The 15,208-nt window shown below is 39.6% G+C and overlaps 1 protein-coding gene across 3 annotated transcripts in view; it reads left to right on the forward strand.

Moving 5' to 3' along the window:
* Nucleotides 1-15,208, forward strand: part of LOC115799429 (cadherin-18) — a 105,671-nt gene that overhangs the window by 55,711 nt on the left and 34,752 nt on the right. For 2 of the 3 annotated variants that reach the window (XM_030756590.1, XM_030756591.1), the window contains 3 exons: nucleotides 1,876-2,043; nucleotides 3,068-3,255; nucleotides 3,769-4,022. In XM_030756590.1, coding sequence (XP_030612450.1) covers nucleotides 1,876-2,043; nucleotides 3,068-3,255; nucleotides 3,769-4,022 — 610 coding nt within the window. Of the gene's footprint in view, nucleotides 1-1,875; nucleotides 2,044-3,067; nucleotides 3,256-3,768; nucleotides 4,023-15,208 lie in introns of those variants that run through there. The other variant, XM_030756592.1, reaches the window with a different exon arrangement.

The raw sequence follows: 15,208 nt of genomic DNA on the forward strand, positions 1-15,208 counted from the left end.
TTGTTATTGTGTTGTGATTCACCCGTATGCAATTTCTAATAGTGGGAAGAGTTGCAGTTATATATCACCGAGTTAGCATTGTGAAAGTTCATGGGAGTGTTTGCTCTGTTATTGTAGTAATAAATGTGACAAATTGCGTCCGTCAAAAAGTTGCATTCTGCCCTAATCCAAGGTTGCATAGTCATTTAATATAATATAATGAATAGTGAGGAAAGGCTAACCTTGACAGGTAAGGAGAATCAAAGATAAAGAGGCACAGTTTTATGGTGTTAGTCTTTGAGAGAAAGGGTGACACAGAGTTGTGCTAGTAGTACAAAAGTGTTTTTGGTGGGTAAAAAAATAGCATATATATTTGGCTAGGATCAGTGTCACTACTGGTAACATAAGGCGATAGCTGGACTCTACAGAGGTTGCACAGGTAGTCCAGCTCCTCCAGGATGGCACATCTATATGTGCCATTGCCAGAAGGTTTGCTGTGTCTCCCGGCACAATCTTAAGAGCATGGATGAGATTCCAAGAGAAAGGCAGTTACTCTAGGAGAGCTGGGCAGACTGGTATCTGCTTCTTTCTGCAAGGAGGAACAGGATGGACACAGCCAGAGCTACAAAATGACCTTCGATAGGCCACTGGTGAGAATGTCTGACCAAACAATCAGAAACAGACTTCATGAGGGTGGCCTGAGGTCCTAACGTCTTCTAGTGGGCCCTGTGCTCACTGCCCGGCACCGTGGAGCCCAATTGGTATTTGCCATAGCATACCAGAATTGGCAGGTCCACCACTGGTGCCATATGCCTTTCACAGGTAGGGTCTGGAGAAGCTGTGGAGAACGTTATGCTGCCTATAACATCATTCAGCATGACTGGCTTGGTGGTGGGTCAGTGATGGTCTAGGGAGGCATATTTGTGGAAGGATGCACAGACCTCTACAGCAGGGATCCTCAAATCCAGGCCTCGAGGTCCAGTGTCCTGCAGGTATTAGATGTGTCCCTGATCCAACACACCTGAATCAAATGGCTGAATTACCTCCTCAGTATGCAGTCAAGTTCTCCAGAGTCCTGCTAATGACTTCTACATTTGACTCAGGTGTGTTGAAGCAGAGACACACCCAAAACCTGCAGGACACCGGACCTCGAGGCCTGGATTTGAGGATCCCTGCTCTACAGGCTAGGCAGTGGCACCCTGACTGTAATTAGGTATTGTCGTGGGTGTTAGCACCGTTGCCTCACAGCAAGAAGGTCCTGGATTTGAATCCACCATCTCTCCGGCCCTTTCTGCATGTTCGCCCCATGTCTGCTTGGGTTATCTCTGGATACTCCAACTTCCTCCCACAGTCCAAAGATATGCACTTAGTGGGGTTAGGTTAACTGGTGATTCTAAATTGTCCGTAAGTGTGGCTGTGAGTGTAAATGGTTGTCTGTCTCTCTGCACTAACGCTGTGACAGACAGGTGACCTGTCCCTGCCTTCCGCCTTATGGCAGCTGGGATAGGCTCCAGTCCCCCCACCACCACCAACCCTGAAATGGATAAGCAGAAGAAAATGGATGAATGGATCCTTGGAGACATTGTCAGACCCTGTTCTGATGCCGTGTGGCCTGGGTTCCTCCTGGTGCACGACAGTTCATGTGGTGCGAGCATGCAGGCAATTCCTGTAGGATGACACTGTCAGGCATGCATACAAGCACGTGGGGACCATACAAACTATTGAGTACTGTTTTGACTTGCTGCAATTTTTATTTCTTTTTCATTTTTACCAGTGTCTTCTGTCCAGTTACCATGTTTTTATTTATTGCTGTTTTTAACTGCATTCAACTGCAAACTGGTTAGCCTTTGTGTTTTATTTTTTTCCTGTCAAATGTCCCACCCCCAAACCACCCAGGAATCATCAGGACTGCCTTAGCTAACATGGATCGCGAAGCCAGAGAACACTACACTGTTGTCATCCAAGCCAAAGACATGGCAGGCCAGGTTGGAGGCCTCTCTGGTTCCACCACCATCAATATCACACTGACAGATGTCAATGACAACCCACCCAAGTTTCCTCAAAGTAGGTAAAAATATATACCTGAAGGTGATGGTTGACCTAACAAAGTTCAGTAATATTTAAAGTGGCAGTGTTGTAAGTTATTATGTTGCAGAATTAACCTCAACTAAATACATGTGTGCTGAAATGTCATGTAATTCCATTTAGGAAATTGGAAGGCAGATCATTTTAAATTGGCAAACTAGCCAGAAGGTTAATGTAGTTCAATAACCACTGACAATGTTAACATCTCATTCTGCTTACCTGAGTACATTAGCTTCTACTGCATGACCAAGCAGGCTTGGCCTTGAGCAGAAGACTTTCACTGCACCTGCTTGAGGAAGTTATATTAAAAAAGAATTTATAATAGGATGTCTCTACTGTATTTTAAGTGTAAAAATTAAGAATTCAGGTTGTTTTAAAGGTCCTAATATGTTTGCACAGGAAACACAGGACTGTTATTTTACAGCATATTTTGCCATTTCATACTTTAAATTTCTCCATTTCAGCAGTCCTCACTGTGATGAATGATACTTGTTTTGTGACTCTGTATCCTCACACTGGAGTCAAATTTTCCATAATTAGCTGTTTAAATTAAATGAGCATTTCATCAAAACCCTCTGTTTTGCAGTCTGAATTTTCTCAATTATAATGATAAATTTAAGTAATGACAAAGTTGTGATTCTTTGTCTTTGGAAGTGCCTCATCAAGTATAATCCCCCTCGGCTCTGAGTTTTTCCATTTTTGCTGCAGCGGAAAAAAAACTATTTCAAAACCATCAACATTTCCTGAATAATCATCTGCCTCAGAGTTTGATGTGCTCCACTGCAGAGCTATCAACCTAAGTTGCCCATTTTATGTCAATTGAAACACAGCAAAAATATTTTTAATTACATTCCCTGAGGAACAAATGGTGGCACATTCAAATTGCTTAGCTAAGCTGTTTTAGGCGAACATTCAGACAAGCATATAGGGCAGAGGAGGCTGATAGTGTGTTCACAACAGTTTTGCCGTCTCTAAATGGATACACATCAATGTTCATCCACAGAAAACTACCAGCTCTATGTTCCTGAATCGGCTCAAGTAGGGAAACCAGTAGGAAAGATCAAAGCTAATGATGAGGACCTTGGCATCAATGCGGACATTAGGTACAGCATCATCAATTCAGAGGGGGCCAACATGTTCTCAATTTCTACAGACAGAGACACAAGGGAGGGAATCATCAGCCTAAAAAAGGTAAACATCTTCTCACTTGAGTGCTTTTAAGATTTTGTTAATATGATGTTTATTTGAGGACTCCAGATAGCATTCTGCTGTTTGGAATTAAAGGGTCAGCTTACCATCAGGTAAATAAAGTCGTTATATCACTCCCTTCAAAACCACTGGACACTTATTTTGGCCTGCAGAAAACAACCAACTGAGGAAGCAATAAACTAGCAGCTTCTTTATTCTGTGAAGTAAAATAATCTCTTCTGTTGTAACACTTTCCTGATGGAAATGAGGATAAGATGAAGCTGTAACTCCTTTAATGGCCTCTTTTTACGTGGCTAAAATGTTTTAGTTTCAGTGCTGCTACTTTTCTCTTCTTTTTCAAACTGGGGGCATGCCTATCACCACGTACTCTGACTAATGTGCTGACCGCTCATAATTTCCTCACAACCCCCACCAGCCAAAATGAAATAGTGAGTGCCATTAATTGTACTATGAGCATGCTAATCATGTGGCCCCTGTGGTGCTTTTTCCCCACAGCCTCTGAACTTCGAGAGGAAGAAGACCTACACGCTCAATATCGAGGGGGTGAATACACATGTGGATCCTCGTTTTTCCTATCTTGGTGCTTTCAAAGACACTGCCACCCTGAAAATCACAGTTGGGGATGTGGACGAAGCCCCTGTCTTTTCTATGGATTATTATATCATGGATGTTTATGAAAACTCACCAAGTGGCACGGAGGTGGGGGCTGTAACGGCTCGAGATCCTGACAGCAGGAACAGCCATGTCAGGTGAGATACTCTTATTACATAAACATTTAAATTACATATACAAAAAAAGGGTGCCACTTCCATGTCAAGTGATTGGTTTCAAAAAGGGCTTTTTTTTATTGAAGCATCAGCCTAGCTGATAAAACACAAGTTTGCCAAGTAAAATCTTTTAATGCCATTTTTGCCTTATGTAATTGCATTTTTGATAGAAATGTTAAGTATCCAAATACTGTACATCCATTATTTTAAGCATAACACATAACAAATAATGTAGCCCATTTATAGTGTCTTTAAGCACTATGTGAGAAATTAAAAAACAAAAAAAAATTCGAAGTTTCTGATCTTGTGCAAACTTACAGTACTATGCAAAAGTCTTGAGCCACACCTAATTTCTTTATATCTTCTAGGTAAATGGGAAATAAATGCAGTGATTTATCGAAACATGTAAAGATACATGGAAATACAGTACATAAAGGAAAAAAAAGCTGAGTTTGTACAATTCTGAGCTTGAAGATCAATATTTGGTATGGACCACTTTTGTGCTTCATCACAGTCTGAAGTCTGAGGCAAGCTTCCTTTTAATTCCTTTAAGTAGTCTTCAGGAATAGGTCTCTAGGATTATTTAATTCCAGAGTTCTTCTTTAGATCTTGGTTGCCTTTTGTTGCATTTTCTGTCAAGATGATCCCACACTGCTTCAGTAATGTTGGCCTCTGGGGAGGCCAGTCTATGACTGATAATATTCCATTGTGTGTGGGGTTTTTTTTGGTTTTTTTTCCAGATAAGCTTTTATTGCATTGGCAATGTGTTTGGGAAGATTGTCATGCTGATTAATGATACTGTTGCTGCTGTCAGATGCTTTCCAGACAGTATTGCATGGTGGATCCAAATCTAACGGTACTTTTCTGCACCATAATTCCATCATTTCACCACAAATTGAAATACAGATCATGACAGAGCTTCCGTTATGTTTCAGATGGCTTCAGATGCTCACTGCTGTAAACTCTCTCCTGATCGACTCTGTATATATTGACAAAGATTTGAACCAAAAATTTCAAATTTGGATTCATCACTCCATAAGACCTGTTGCCACAGATTTTCATTCCTCCGACTTTATTCCCATTTCCTTTCCTTAAGAATGGCTTCTTGACAGTGACCACAGAACAACTTCAGAGCCAGATTTGTCTCTTAGGTCCTGTGTCGGGTGTTTGCTGGATTTTTGTTTTTTCCTGTTTCTTAAGAACCTAACTTTCAGATACTGTTCATCTGCTGTAGAGTTAAAATGAGTGAAAAAGCAAACAGTTAACAAAAGACTTCAGAAAGTCTGGCTCAATGCGACTTTAAAACAATTGGAAGGAGAAATGAGGAGTGGCACAAGACCTTTGCACAGTACTGTACAACATAATGTCTAATAAATGCACTGTAACATCTCAAAGAGACCCTTGTTTTTGTCCCAATACTGGAAATGGAGACCCCACCCCCACCCCCCAAAAAAACAAACTGTACATAGTGAATCTGTATGTTTTGGCACCAGACAGCTGGTTATTTTGTCTCTATGCTTATGAACTAACCTGAGGCAATGCAACTGCTTACCACATTTGTATGCACTAAACACATGCTTTTGTACTGTTGAAAGAAGATTGGTTTTAGCCTTAGGCAGCAGACTAATCCTAGGTTGTCTCTCTGAACAGGTATCTCATTTCATGACATTACACTCAAGCAATTGCACTGCTTGTAATAATTTAAATTCTATTTATAGCCTGGATGTAAATGGCAGAGCAGCAATCCTATATTGCTGTTAACCTCTTATAGAATTATAGTTAAATGTCTTGCCATGGGCTGCAGCGCATGGCGCATGGGACTTTCTAAACAGCAGTAAGCAGTGAGATTTATGACTACCCATGCATTTCATGTTGTTGTGTGATACTACATATGAGTGGTCTGTAAGCAAGAAAATGAAATTATTGTTCACAGAGGCATGGACGCAAACAGGTATGGTGGCCCTGAGAGACCAAACATGCTGCAACTTAAGAAAACACCAGTAAATAGAAACATGCTGTAAAAGCGCAGAATATGCAAGGAAAGTCACAGTGGAAATCAAAAAATCAAAAAATCAAAACGGAAATCGGGGGAAAAAAAAACAAAACACAAAAAGCAAGAAAAACCAAATACGCGAAATGCAATTGAAGTGTTTTTGAGGAGACAGTAACGTGATGGAAGAGATATGACAAGCTAACAGAAAACATGTACACTATACAGTAAAAGTCGCCTAATTTGAAATTGGATTTTCACTCTAGTTGGATGGCTTCTGCAGGTCCCGATTGTTCCTAATGTTAAATCCAGTAAAAATCATCTCCTAAGTCGGATCATACAAGTCGGATTTTCACCTACCTTGGATGAAAAATCTCTTCCTATTGTAATGCATTTCCAATTAAATGTGATCACATAAGTCGGATGAGTTTAGCGCTAAAGCCCTCCTCATCTCCCACCATGCCCACTTCCAATATGTACAATCTATACAAACTCCATGCGTCAGATTGTTCATGTACAACTACACACACTAACAGTGCCTGGAGATCGCTTGAGTGTCTAGACAGTCACATGACGTCTGGATTGGCTGCACTGGGCTAATCAGTTAATTTCACCAGAGACAATCATGGCAAGTGCAGGAGGCAAGCATAAGCTAAAAACTCCCACTCATGAGCAGAAATACAAGATTATAAAATTTGCAGAGGTAAATCCAGGGATGAAGCAGAAAGCCATTGCTGCGAAATTCAATATTAGACCCCAAACTGTCTGATATTTTGAATAATTTTGAAGAATCTGATTTTATCCGATTTACACATAGGACAGATTTTTTACAAGTCGGATGAAATTCCATGGGCCATTTCAATCCGACTTAGGCAGTGTTTACTGTATAAACAAAAGTACTGGAGCTAAATTCGGGTGTTTTCAGTTCTTAGCCAAAGGTGTGTAAAATCAAGCAAGTGTGGTACTGTAATAGTATGCCATTATTGACACCAGTCAGTTTGTGAAATGTCTTCCCTCCTGGATATGCCACGTCAACTGTAAGTGATGGTGTTGCAGAGCGGAAGCATTTAGAAACCACAGCAACTCCTCCACAAAGTGGCAGATCACATAAAGTTACAGAGCGGGTCACTGATTACTGCATAACGCATAAAAGTCTGCAACGTTCTGCTGACTCAATAACTGCAGTGCTCCAAACCTCCTCTGGCATCAACATCAGCACAAAAACTGTGCACCAGGAGCTTCATGGCATTGGTAACCATGGATGAGCAGCTCCTATAGGTGTAATCTGTAGGTGGCCCAATACTTTAGTCTATATAGTGTATCTACAATATTATATCACTCGTGCAATTAAAGTGCATATTACCTCGCATGTTGTTTTCCCTCACAACACAGATGAATCTCCACAGAAACACTTGTATTGTATCCACTGTGTTTTGTGTGCTTTTGCAGCATTTTTCTATACAATGGTGTTTTCTTAAGTTGCAGTGTGTGAGACCTCTCAGGGGCACCGTAGAAAAGATACAATACTCAAAACCCAGTTCTGAATGGCAATTTTTCCACCTTTCCCAAAATGTGTAACAGTTATTAACACTAAAATGCTCTAAAACTAAACAAAGAAACCTCCAGTCTATAGGCAGTAGGACTCTGGTGTGATACACGCATGCTAACAAACCAAAAATCTGAGACTGGTAAATAATAAGGTGAGCTCGAAAGTTTTGTAAGAGGGTTGTCTGGTATTGTTGTGCCCAAGGGTTGTAGTTCAGAATATTTGAGAAATACTGCATCAGCCATTATAGTCATCAACTAGATTGAGTCAAGCTGGAACATACTAGCTCATGGAGTGCAATAAAAAAAGCGGATTGACACAAAAGTTTATTTCAATAATTAAATATCCTGAGGTAAAATCTAGGGATAACGTAGGAGAAATACATATCCACCCCCTTGCATTGTAATCCCTCTGCAGCATGCACCATGCAGCACCTAAAGAGTCCTGCATTAACACTGCAGCCTGGTGGGAGTTGCAGAGGGGCATAACACAAGCACGAGCTTGTTTAGGTTCTTGTTGCAGCACCAAACAGTTACAGTAATCCACAGGTTGAAATCACTTATTTGTCAGTCACCTCCTACACTGCTTAAATAACCTCAGATTTGACCTCAAATGTTCAAGTATGTCACAGCTTCCCCAGAAGCAGAAACAAATTTCATCAGTCAAAATAGATTTGAATTTTCACTACAACAAATTAAAATGCATTCCCTTTTGCAGACATTTAAGTGCCAGTTTTCATCAGAATCGCATTGCAGAAAACATTTCTGTTTAATATCTTTTAGACATTTTTTTTTTTATTTCACTTGGCAAGCTGTTTGGGGTGTGTGGAATCTAAAGTTTGACTGATATAGGAAGAGAAACTGTGGCACAGGAAGAGAGTCTTATTAGCAAGTTGGTCAGGGTGTCACACTCCAACAAACACTGAAGCAGTAGTCTGGTAAAAAAGTCAGCGGGAGAACTTCAGTAAATATACTGCTGCGGGTGATTAGTTGATGCATATCAGGTGTGCCAGCGAAGGGAAACGACTGGCGCTGGAGGAGGCCATTCCCAGGAACCCAGACATTAATACACACACAAACACACACACACGTTTAATGTTGTTGATTCTACATAATTTCTGGTCACAAATTGAAAAGCTGCCATACTTTTCTTGAGGTTTTCATGAGGTTTTCGGCTTAGTGTGTTTACTTGTGTGTGGGTCCTTTTTTAAATAGTCCTTTTTTTCTGCAGAACAGTGAACAGTAAAGTGTACTTTCCATTTCTATAACTGTTACTCTAAAACCTCGGCCTATCTAGACACATTATGGCTGACTAATCATCCCTGTCGGCACGCACTTTGCAGTGGCTGGCTTCAAATTATGATCCAAAGCATCAACTTCAAGGTAAAAGCTAATGGAAATGTTTACATATGCTATAACAACTGTAAACATGAGTTTATTATCTATGACAGAACATAACAGGAACTCGGGGTTCTTTTTTTTCATCTGAAATTAATCAAATAGGCAGAAATGTTTCGAATAAGTCTACTATGTGCTTATTTGTGCTTAGATGGTTATTTGAAAGTGGACCTATGATGTTATCTGCAGTAGTTGATTAAAATAAATTAAAATAATAATTTAATAATTTAAAATAATTCATGTATATTCATGTATTAAATTGGGTTTTGGTGTAGCACTACACTGTCTAAGTATTGATATTGCTGTGCCATGTTTTTTTTTTTTTTTTCCTGCTAATTATCTGGCTTAACTTGAGGCATTCTGGTCAAAATGGTCCATGTGTACAGATAGGATTGTTTACATCCATTTGTGGCACAACTAGCATCAAATTTACAATGTAGAAATGCACAAACCTGTTTATGATCAGTCTTCTTCCCCTCCAGCTGTCATAGGATGTGACTCAAACTCCAATTTATTTATAAAGCACACTCAAAAACAACTCGTGTTGACCAAAGTGCTGAGCAAAAAGGCATTATGAAAAAAAAAAAAAAAAACAGGATTAGATAAGATTAGATCAGAAATAGTAAAATGTTCCACAGTTTGGGGACAAACACAGAAAATCTCCTCTGAGTTTAAATCTAGAGCAGGAGACATTTAGAAAGATCTGATCAGCTGACCGGAGAGACCTGAAGGCAGGGGGGGGGTTAGGTTGGAGATGTAGGAAGGAGCCAAACCATGAAGGGCTTTGTACACAAAGAGGATGATCTTGAAATTGATTCTAAACCTCACTGGCAACCAGTGGAGAGAAGCTAAAATGGGTGTAATATGATCTATTTTTCGGATGCCTTTGAGGAGCCTAACGGCAGCATTTTGCACAAGATGGAAATGGGACATAGAGGACTGACTGAGACCAGTGTAAAGTGAATTAAAGTAGTCCAAGCAGGAGGAAATGAGAGCATGAATAACAATTTTGGGATCTCTCACAGAAAGAAAAGATTTAACTTTCAATATGGAGTGGCAATGGAAAAGGCTGTTTTAACCACTGAGTTAATTTGTTTGTCAAACTTAAAACCTGAGTCAAATATCACACCGAGGTTTTTTGCATACAATTTGGCATAGGTGGGCAGATTGCCAAGCTAATCAGCAAACCCTGTGATGGAATTGGACAAGCCAAAAAAAACAATTTCTGTTTTATACTCATTCAGCTGAAGGAAATTCTGTTCCATCCAGTTCTTAATGTCATATGATGATGCTATCCAGCCTGGACTTGTTGTGATTGAGGGTGAGAGATAAAGCTGGGTATCGTCAGCATAGGCGTGAAAGGTGATATTATGTTTACTGATGATTTGACCCAAGGGGAGCATGTATGGAGAGGACAGGATGGGACCTAAGCTGGAGCCCTGAGGTACCCCACAGCAAAGTGTTGCAGCTAAAGAAGAAAAAATTCCAATGTTTGCAAAGAGAGATTATTTATTTTAGTGAACCAGTGTAGCGCTGTGCTGCTGAAACCAGCACTGGAGTGCAGGTGTTGTAGGAGAATGTTGTGATCACTGGTATCAGAGAAAACTGACAGGAGTAGATCTTTGTGCACTTTAAGTAGGGTGGATTCTGTGCTGTGGTTGGCCCTGAAACCCAGCTGAAGCTTTTCAGAAATATTGTTATGTTGTAAGTATGGAAGAAGTTGCATATTTGGTACAGTGAAGTCTAGGTTGTTCTTATTCGGCAGGGGTTGGATAACTGCCTGCTTGAAGTGCGATGGAACAGTACCAGTAGACATAGAATTGTTTATAATGGGGAGGATGCTTGGACCTACAGTGTTGATTACATCTTTCAGCAGAGTGGAATGCACAGTGTCCAGTGGGCAGATTGTGGATTTCACAGAGGAAACAATTTTTGCAAGAGAGGGTAGTGTAATAGGTTGAAAGCAGGTCAGGTGAGAAAGAATCTGTTAAAATGTGAGATTGAATGTGAACACTATTCCTAATATTCTGAATTTTACTAGAAATAATTCTTAAATTCTTAATTTCTGCATTTGACAGCAGATGGATCCTGAAAGGTTCTGGAGGAAGTTGCAATAACAGAGTTGATAGTGGAGAACCAAATCCTGGGATTATGGGAACTTTTTGCATCAAAAAATATTTAGATCTTGCAGCCTTTACAAATTCCTGATATTTAACAAGGTTAGTTTTCAGGATTTCAAAAGCGACTTGTCCTGCTTCTACTTTCTTTTTGATTTTCTGCATTCCCTCCTAAGAACTCAAGTGATGTAATTGACCGAGGGTGACTGTTTAGGCCTCAATTCATACAGAGCAACAGTGCCTATAATTGTAAAGCAGAAAAAACATTGTAATCAACAAAAAAACCTTGTGCAAAAATTATTAATAAATTGATTTTGTCACTTTTGGCACTAAAATGTGAGAATTAATTTGGTCTAAATAACTTGGTCCTATTTCTTTCTAGTATTATTAGTCGTGATAACTGGCATTACCTTTCTATTTATTTATTATTTGTGTTTAATTTATAATCTATTTATTTATGTTACAATTTATTTTTATATGTTTTATACTGTATTTATATTTTTATATTTTACTTATATATTCTGTTTTCAATTTAGTATTTATTTTCAAAAGATTGTAAAAATGCACTAGATTTCAGGTATTCAGTGTTCTCTAAGTGCAATCAATGCAGTGTGTCTACAAAGTCAGTGACTAATTGTGTTAAATAATCGTGATTTCAGTATTGACCAAAAATATCATCATTATGATTTTTATCCATTATCAAGCAGACCAACATTAGATGAAGCAACAGAGACATTGCTATAACTGTGAGTGCAAGGTTCATGACAGCTGCTGCCCTGCTAACGTGCTGCCCAAGCTACACCTTCTGTTCAGGCAGGCTGTTCTTCATTCACTGTAATCGTCACTCAGTCGTGGTTGTGGCAGATGGCTGCCCCTCCCTGAGCCTGGATCTGCCAGAGGTTTCTACCTGTTAAAAGGGAGTTTTTCCTTCCCACTGTCACCAAGTGCTTTCTCATAGGGGGTTGTTTTGATTGGTGGGCTTTCTCTGTAGTTATTGAAGGCTCTTTAGCCTTACACATTTTATATTTCTTTCCATTTTATTGAGTATATGTAGTGATTTTTCCGCTTCTTTTGCAGCGGAGATGAATTACCATTCAGACATTTTTTTTAGAAAAATATCAAAACCAAAATGGGATGGAAAGATTTGTGTGAGTTACCTGGCATTTTATCCAGGTACTCTTATGCACAAGAGTTCAATTTAATCTGTGAGAAACATTTTGATTCAGATCATAGGCTGTTATTTTGCCTTATGTTACACATCTAGACCACAGCTAACAGGCCAAGATTAATCAGACCAAGAACCTAATTAATTGACTGCTGGCATTTGCATTGACAGAGATAAAGGAAGGGTTTCACATATTTAAAACTGTGTGATGATTAGTTGTTATACTCTTCTTGTTAGTCCAGATTTCACAGGTCTAGTTTTTTGATCTCAACAGATACTGGGAATAATCAAGTCCAGGTTTGAAGAGTATTTTCAAAGCTATGAAGCTGGTCTATTGAAGAAAAACACTTGAGATTTTCAAATCTGAGAGTGAGTTTCGAACATTATTATGGTTTAAGTGAATTCCTTTTCACAACAATGAAGTAGTAAAAACTGCTTTTGTGCAGTATTTTATAAGAATCTATATTCCCTCATTTATTGCCATCATCTTATTTTTTAAGTAATATTATCAGTTGTTATATTGGTATCATTCACAAAATACAGATATGACATTTGTTAACTTCATCAGCCATAAAATTCCCTATCACAGCATCTCTAATTATGTCTGTTTTGCATGAGGTGAGCTTTGTGGCTCTTGATGAATGTTGTGCTGTTTGAAAAGGCTGGAAAACATAGGGTGAAGATTGATTTTTCTGATTCATGTATTAATCTTGACAACCTGTGAAAGATTTGTAGTAAACAGAAAGCTAATCTGCATATGAAAGACTTTCCTTGCGGAATACCTTGTCCATTCCTGCAGTACATTACTCTCAGTGTTCATCACATTAAGAAGAAGGCAGCGGGAAGTATTTTGATAACATCCACTTGAACACTGAAATCCAAACAACTGTGCCTCTGCTTCTTGTGTTTGCATCAGAATGTTAAATGCAGCAGTTTTGCCTCTCTTTGATCATCAAAAGTCTGCCCATGCATGCAATGAAATAAATATGTGATTGAAGTGAGGGTTTGAAATGTTGGGAAGTGGTTTGAAATTGACATCTGAATAATCAAATGAGTTTTCCAGAGGTCATTACATCTGATTGCTTTTATACATTATCATATTTATTAGGAATAGTTATGAAAAGTTTTTGGCCTAGTTACTATTATACACTGCACAGATACCCATCTTCAGCCAATATTAACTGATTGCAACTTTTTAAAATCTGTCATATCAAATAGACTCAATAAAGTAATGGAGTGAAAATATTGTGAAATACCACTAAAAATTACCAAAGAAATCATGGTATCATTATGCTATTTTAACATTTTTAAGTAATTTTGTGTACCCTGCATGCGGTCTTGCGGATCCTGTGTAGTATCTTAACTGTTCCTAGGAGTACGCACTGCTCGACAGAGATCTTGGATGTCATTCAAAGAATCTGCTGGAGCCACTCTTGCAGTTTGGGGTCACTGCCCCAAGTGTTCCGATTACCACCGGGACCATTGTTACCTTCAACTTCAACATCCTCTCTAGCGCTTCTCTCAGCCCTTGGTATTTCTCAGGCTTATCATGTTCCTTCTTCCTAATGTTGCTATCACTTGGTATTGCTACATCTATCACTAAAGCCTTCTTACACTGTTTGTCCACCACTACTATGTTCGGTTGGTTAGTCATCACCAGTTTGACTGTACCTGGAAGTCCCACAGGATCTTAGCTCGGTCATTCTCAACCACCCATGGTGATGTATTCCATTTTGACCTTGGGACTTCCAGGCCATACTTGACACAGATGTTCCTGTATATTGTGCCAGCCACTTGGTTATGGCGTACCATGTATGGCCTTCCTGCTATCATCTTACACCCTACAGTTATGTGCTGTATTGTCTCAGGGGGCATCTCTGCACAGCCTGCACCTGGGGTCTTGCCTGGTGTGGTAGACCCCAGCCTTTATTGAACTTGTGCTTAGAGCTTGTTTTTGTGCTGCCATGATGAGTGCCTCTGTGCTATGTTTCAGCTTTGTTCAGCCATTGGTACAATTTTTTTTGTTATTGGCCACTTCTTCTATCCTCTGGTGGTACCTGCCGTGCAGGGGCCGGCCTGTCTTTCCATGAAGGTTCTTGTTCTTGTTCCTCTTCTTTCTTGGTTTTTTGTTGCTGAGGTATTCACTAAGCACATGATCAGTTGTGGCCATCTTCCTGATGTACTCATCTTTGTTATTTCATCCAGGATAGTGGTTCTGACACTCACAAGTTTTCCACCTTCTTCCTTCTACTTTGCGTACAGTCTCAGGGTCCTGGATTTGGGTGAAACCTCCATGCATGGTAAGGTGCTTTCTCGTCTTGATGTCAGTGGCTTCTGTCTCCTCCTTTGGCCAGCATGGTATTTGATGCCTGGCAGGGCACAGGTGTTGATTGCCCACATCTTGTTCTTCCCATTCAGCTGACTCCTCAGGATTTGCCTTACTCTCTGCGGGTACTTGGCGTTTGCAGCTTCGCTAGAGGTCTCCTCGTGGTTCCCATTTGCCTGTGGGATTCCAAGGTATTGTGTAGTCGGCATCCATATGCAGTCTTGTTAATGATCTGGCTCTTCATATTTGAAGAGCTGGGCGTTGATTTGTCTGCCACTGTGATGGTCACTACATTTATATATATATATATATAATATATATATATATATGTGTGTGTAATGTGTGTGTGTGTGTGTGTGTGTGTGTGTATGCTTTTCTTCTGCAGACAATGACTCTTATTCTTACAACTGAAAAGATGTCATGCTCTTATGAGCCTGAAAATTAAATAAATCATGACAACATTACTTCTGGGAGTTCCAGGAACTCTGGCAATCTGAGGTAAAATATTCAGTAAATGCAATCCTGGCATCTGTATCCCCGTTGCATTTCCACCTCTCATGTCAATTGAAAATTGTCGACTTAAGGGTATATTGCACAGGCGAATGAATGCTGGATTAAAGGTATAAA

The sequence above is a fragment of the Archocentrus centrarchus genome, chromosome 20 (assembly GCF_007364275.1).
Source record: "Archocentrus centrarchus isolate MPI-CPG fArcCen1 chromosome 20, fArcCen1, whole genome shotgun sequence".
Classification (NCBI taxonomy): Eukaryota; Metazoa; Chordata; class Actinopteri; order Cichliformes; family Cichlidae; genus Archocentrus; species Archocentrus centrarchus.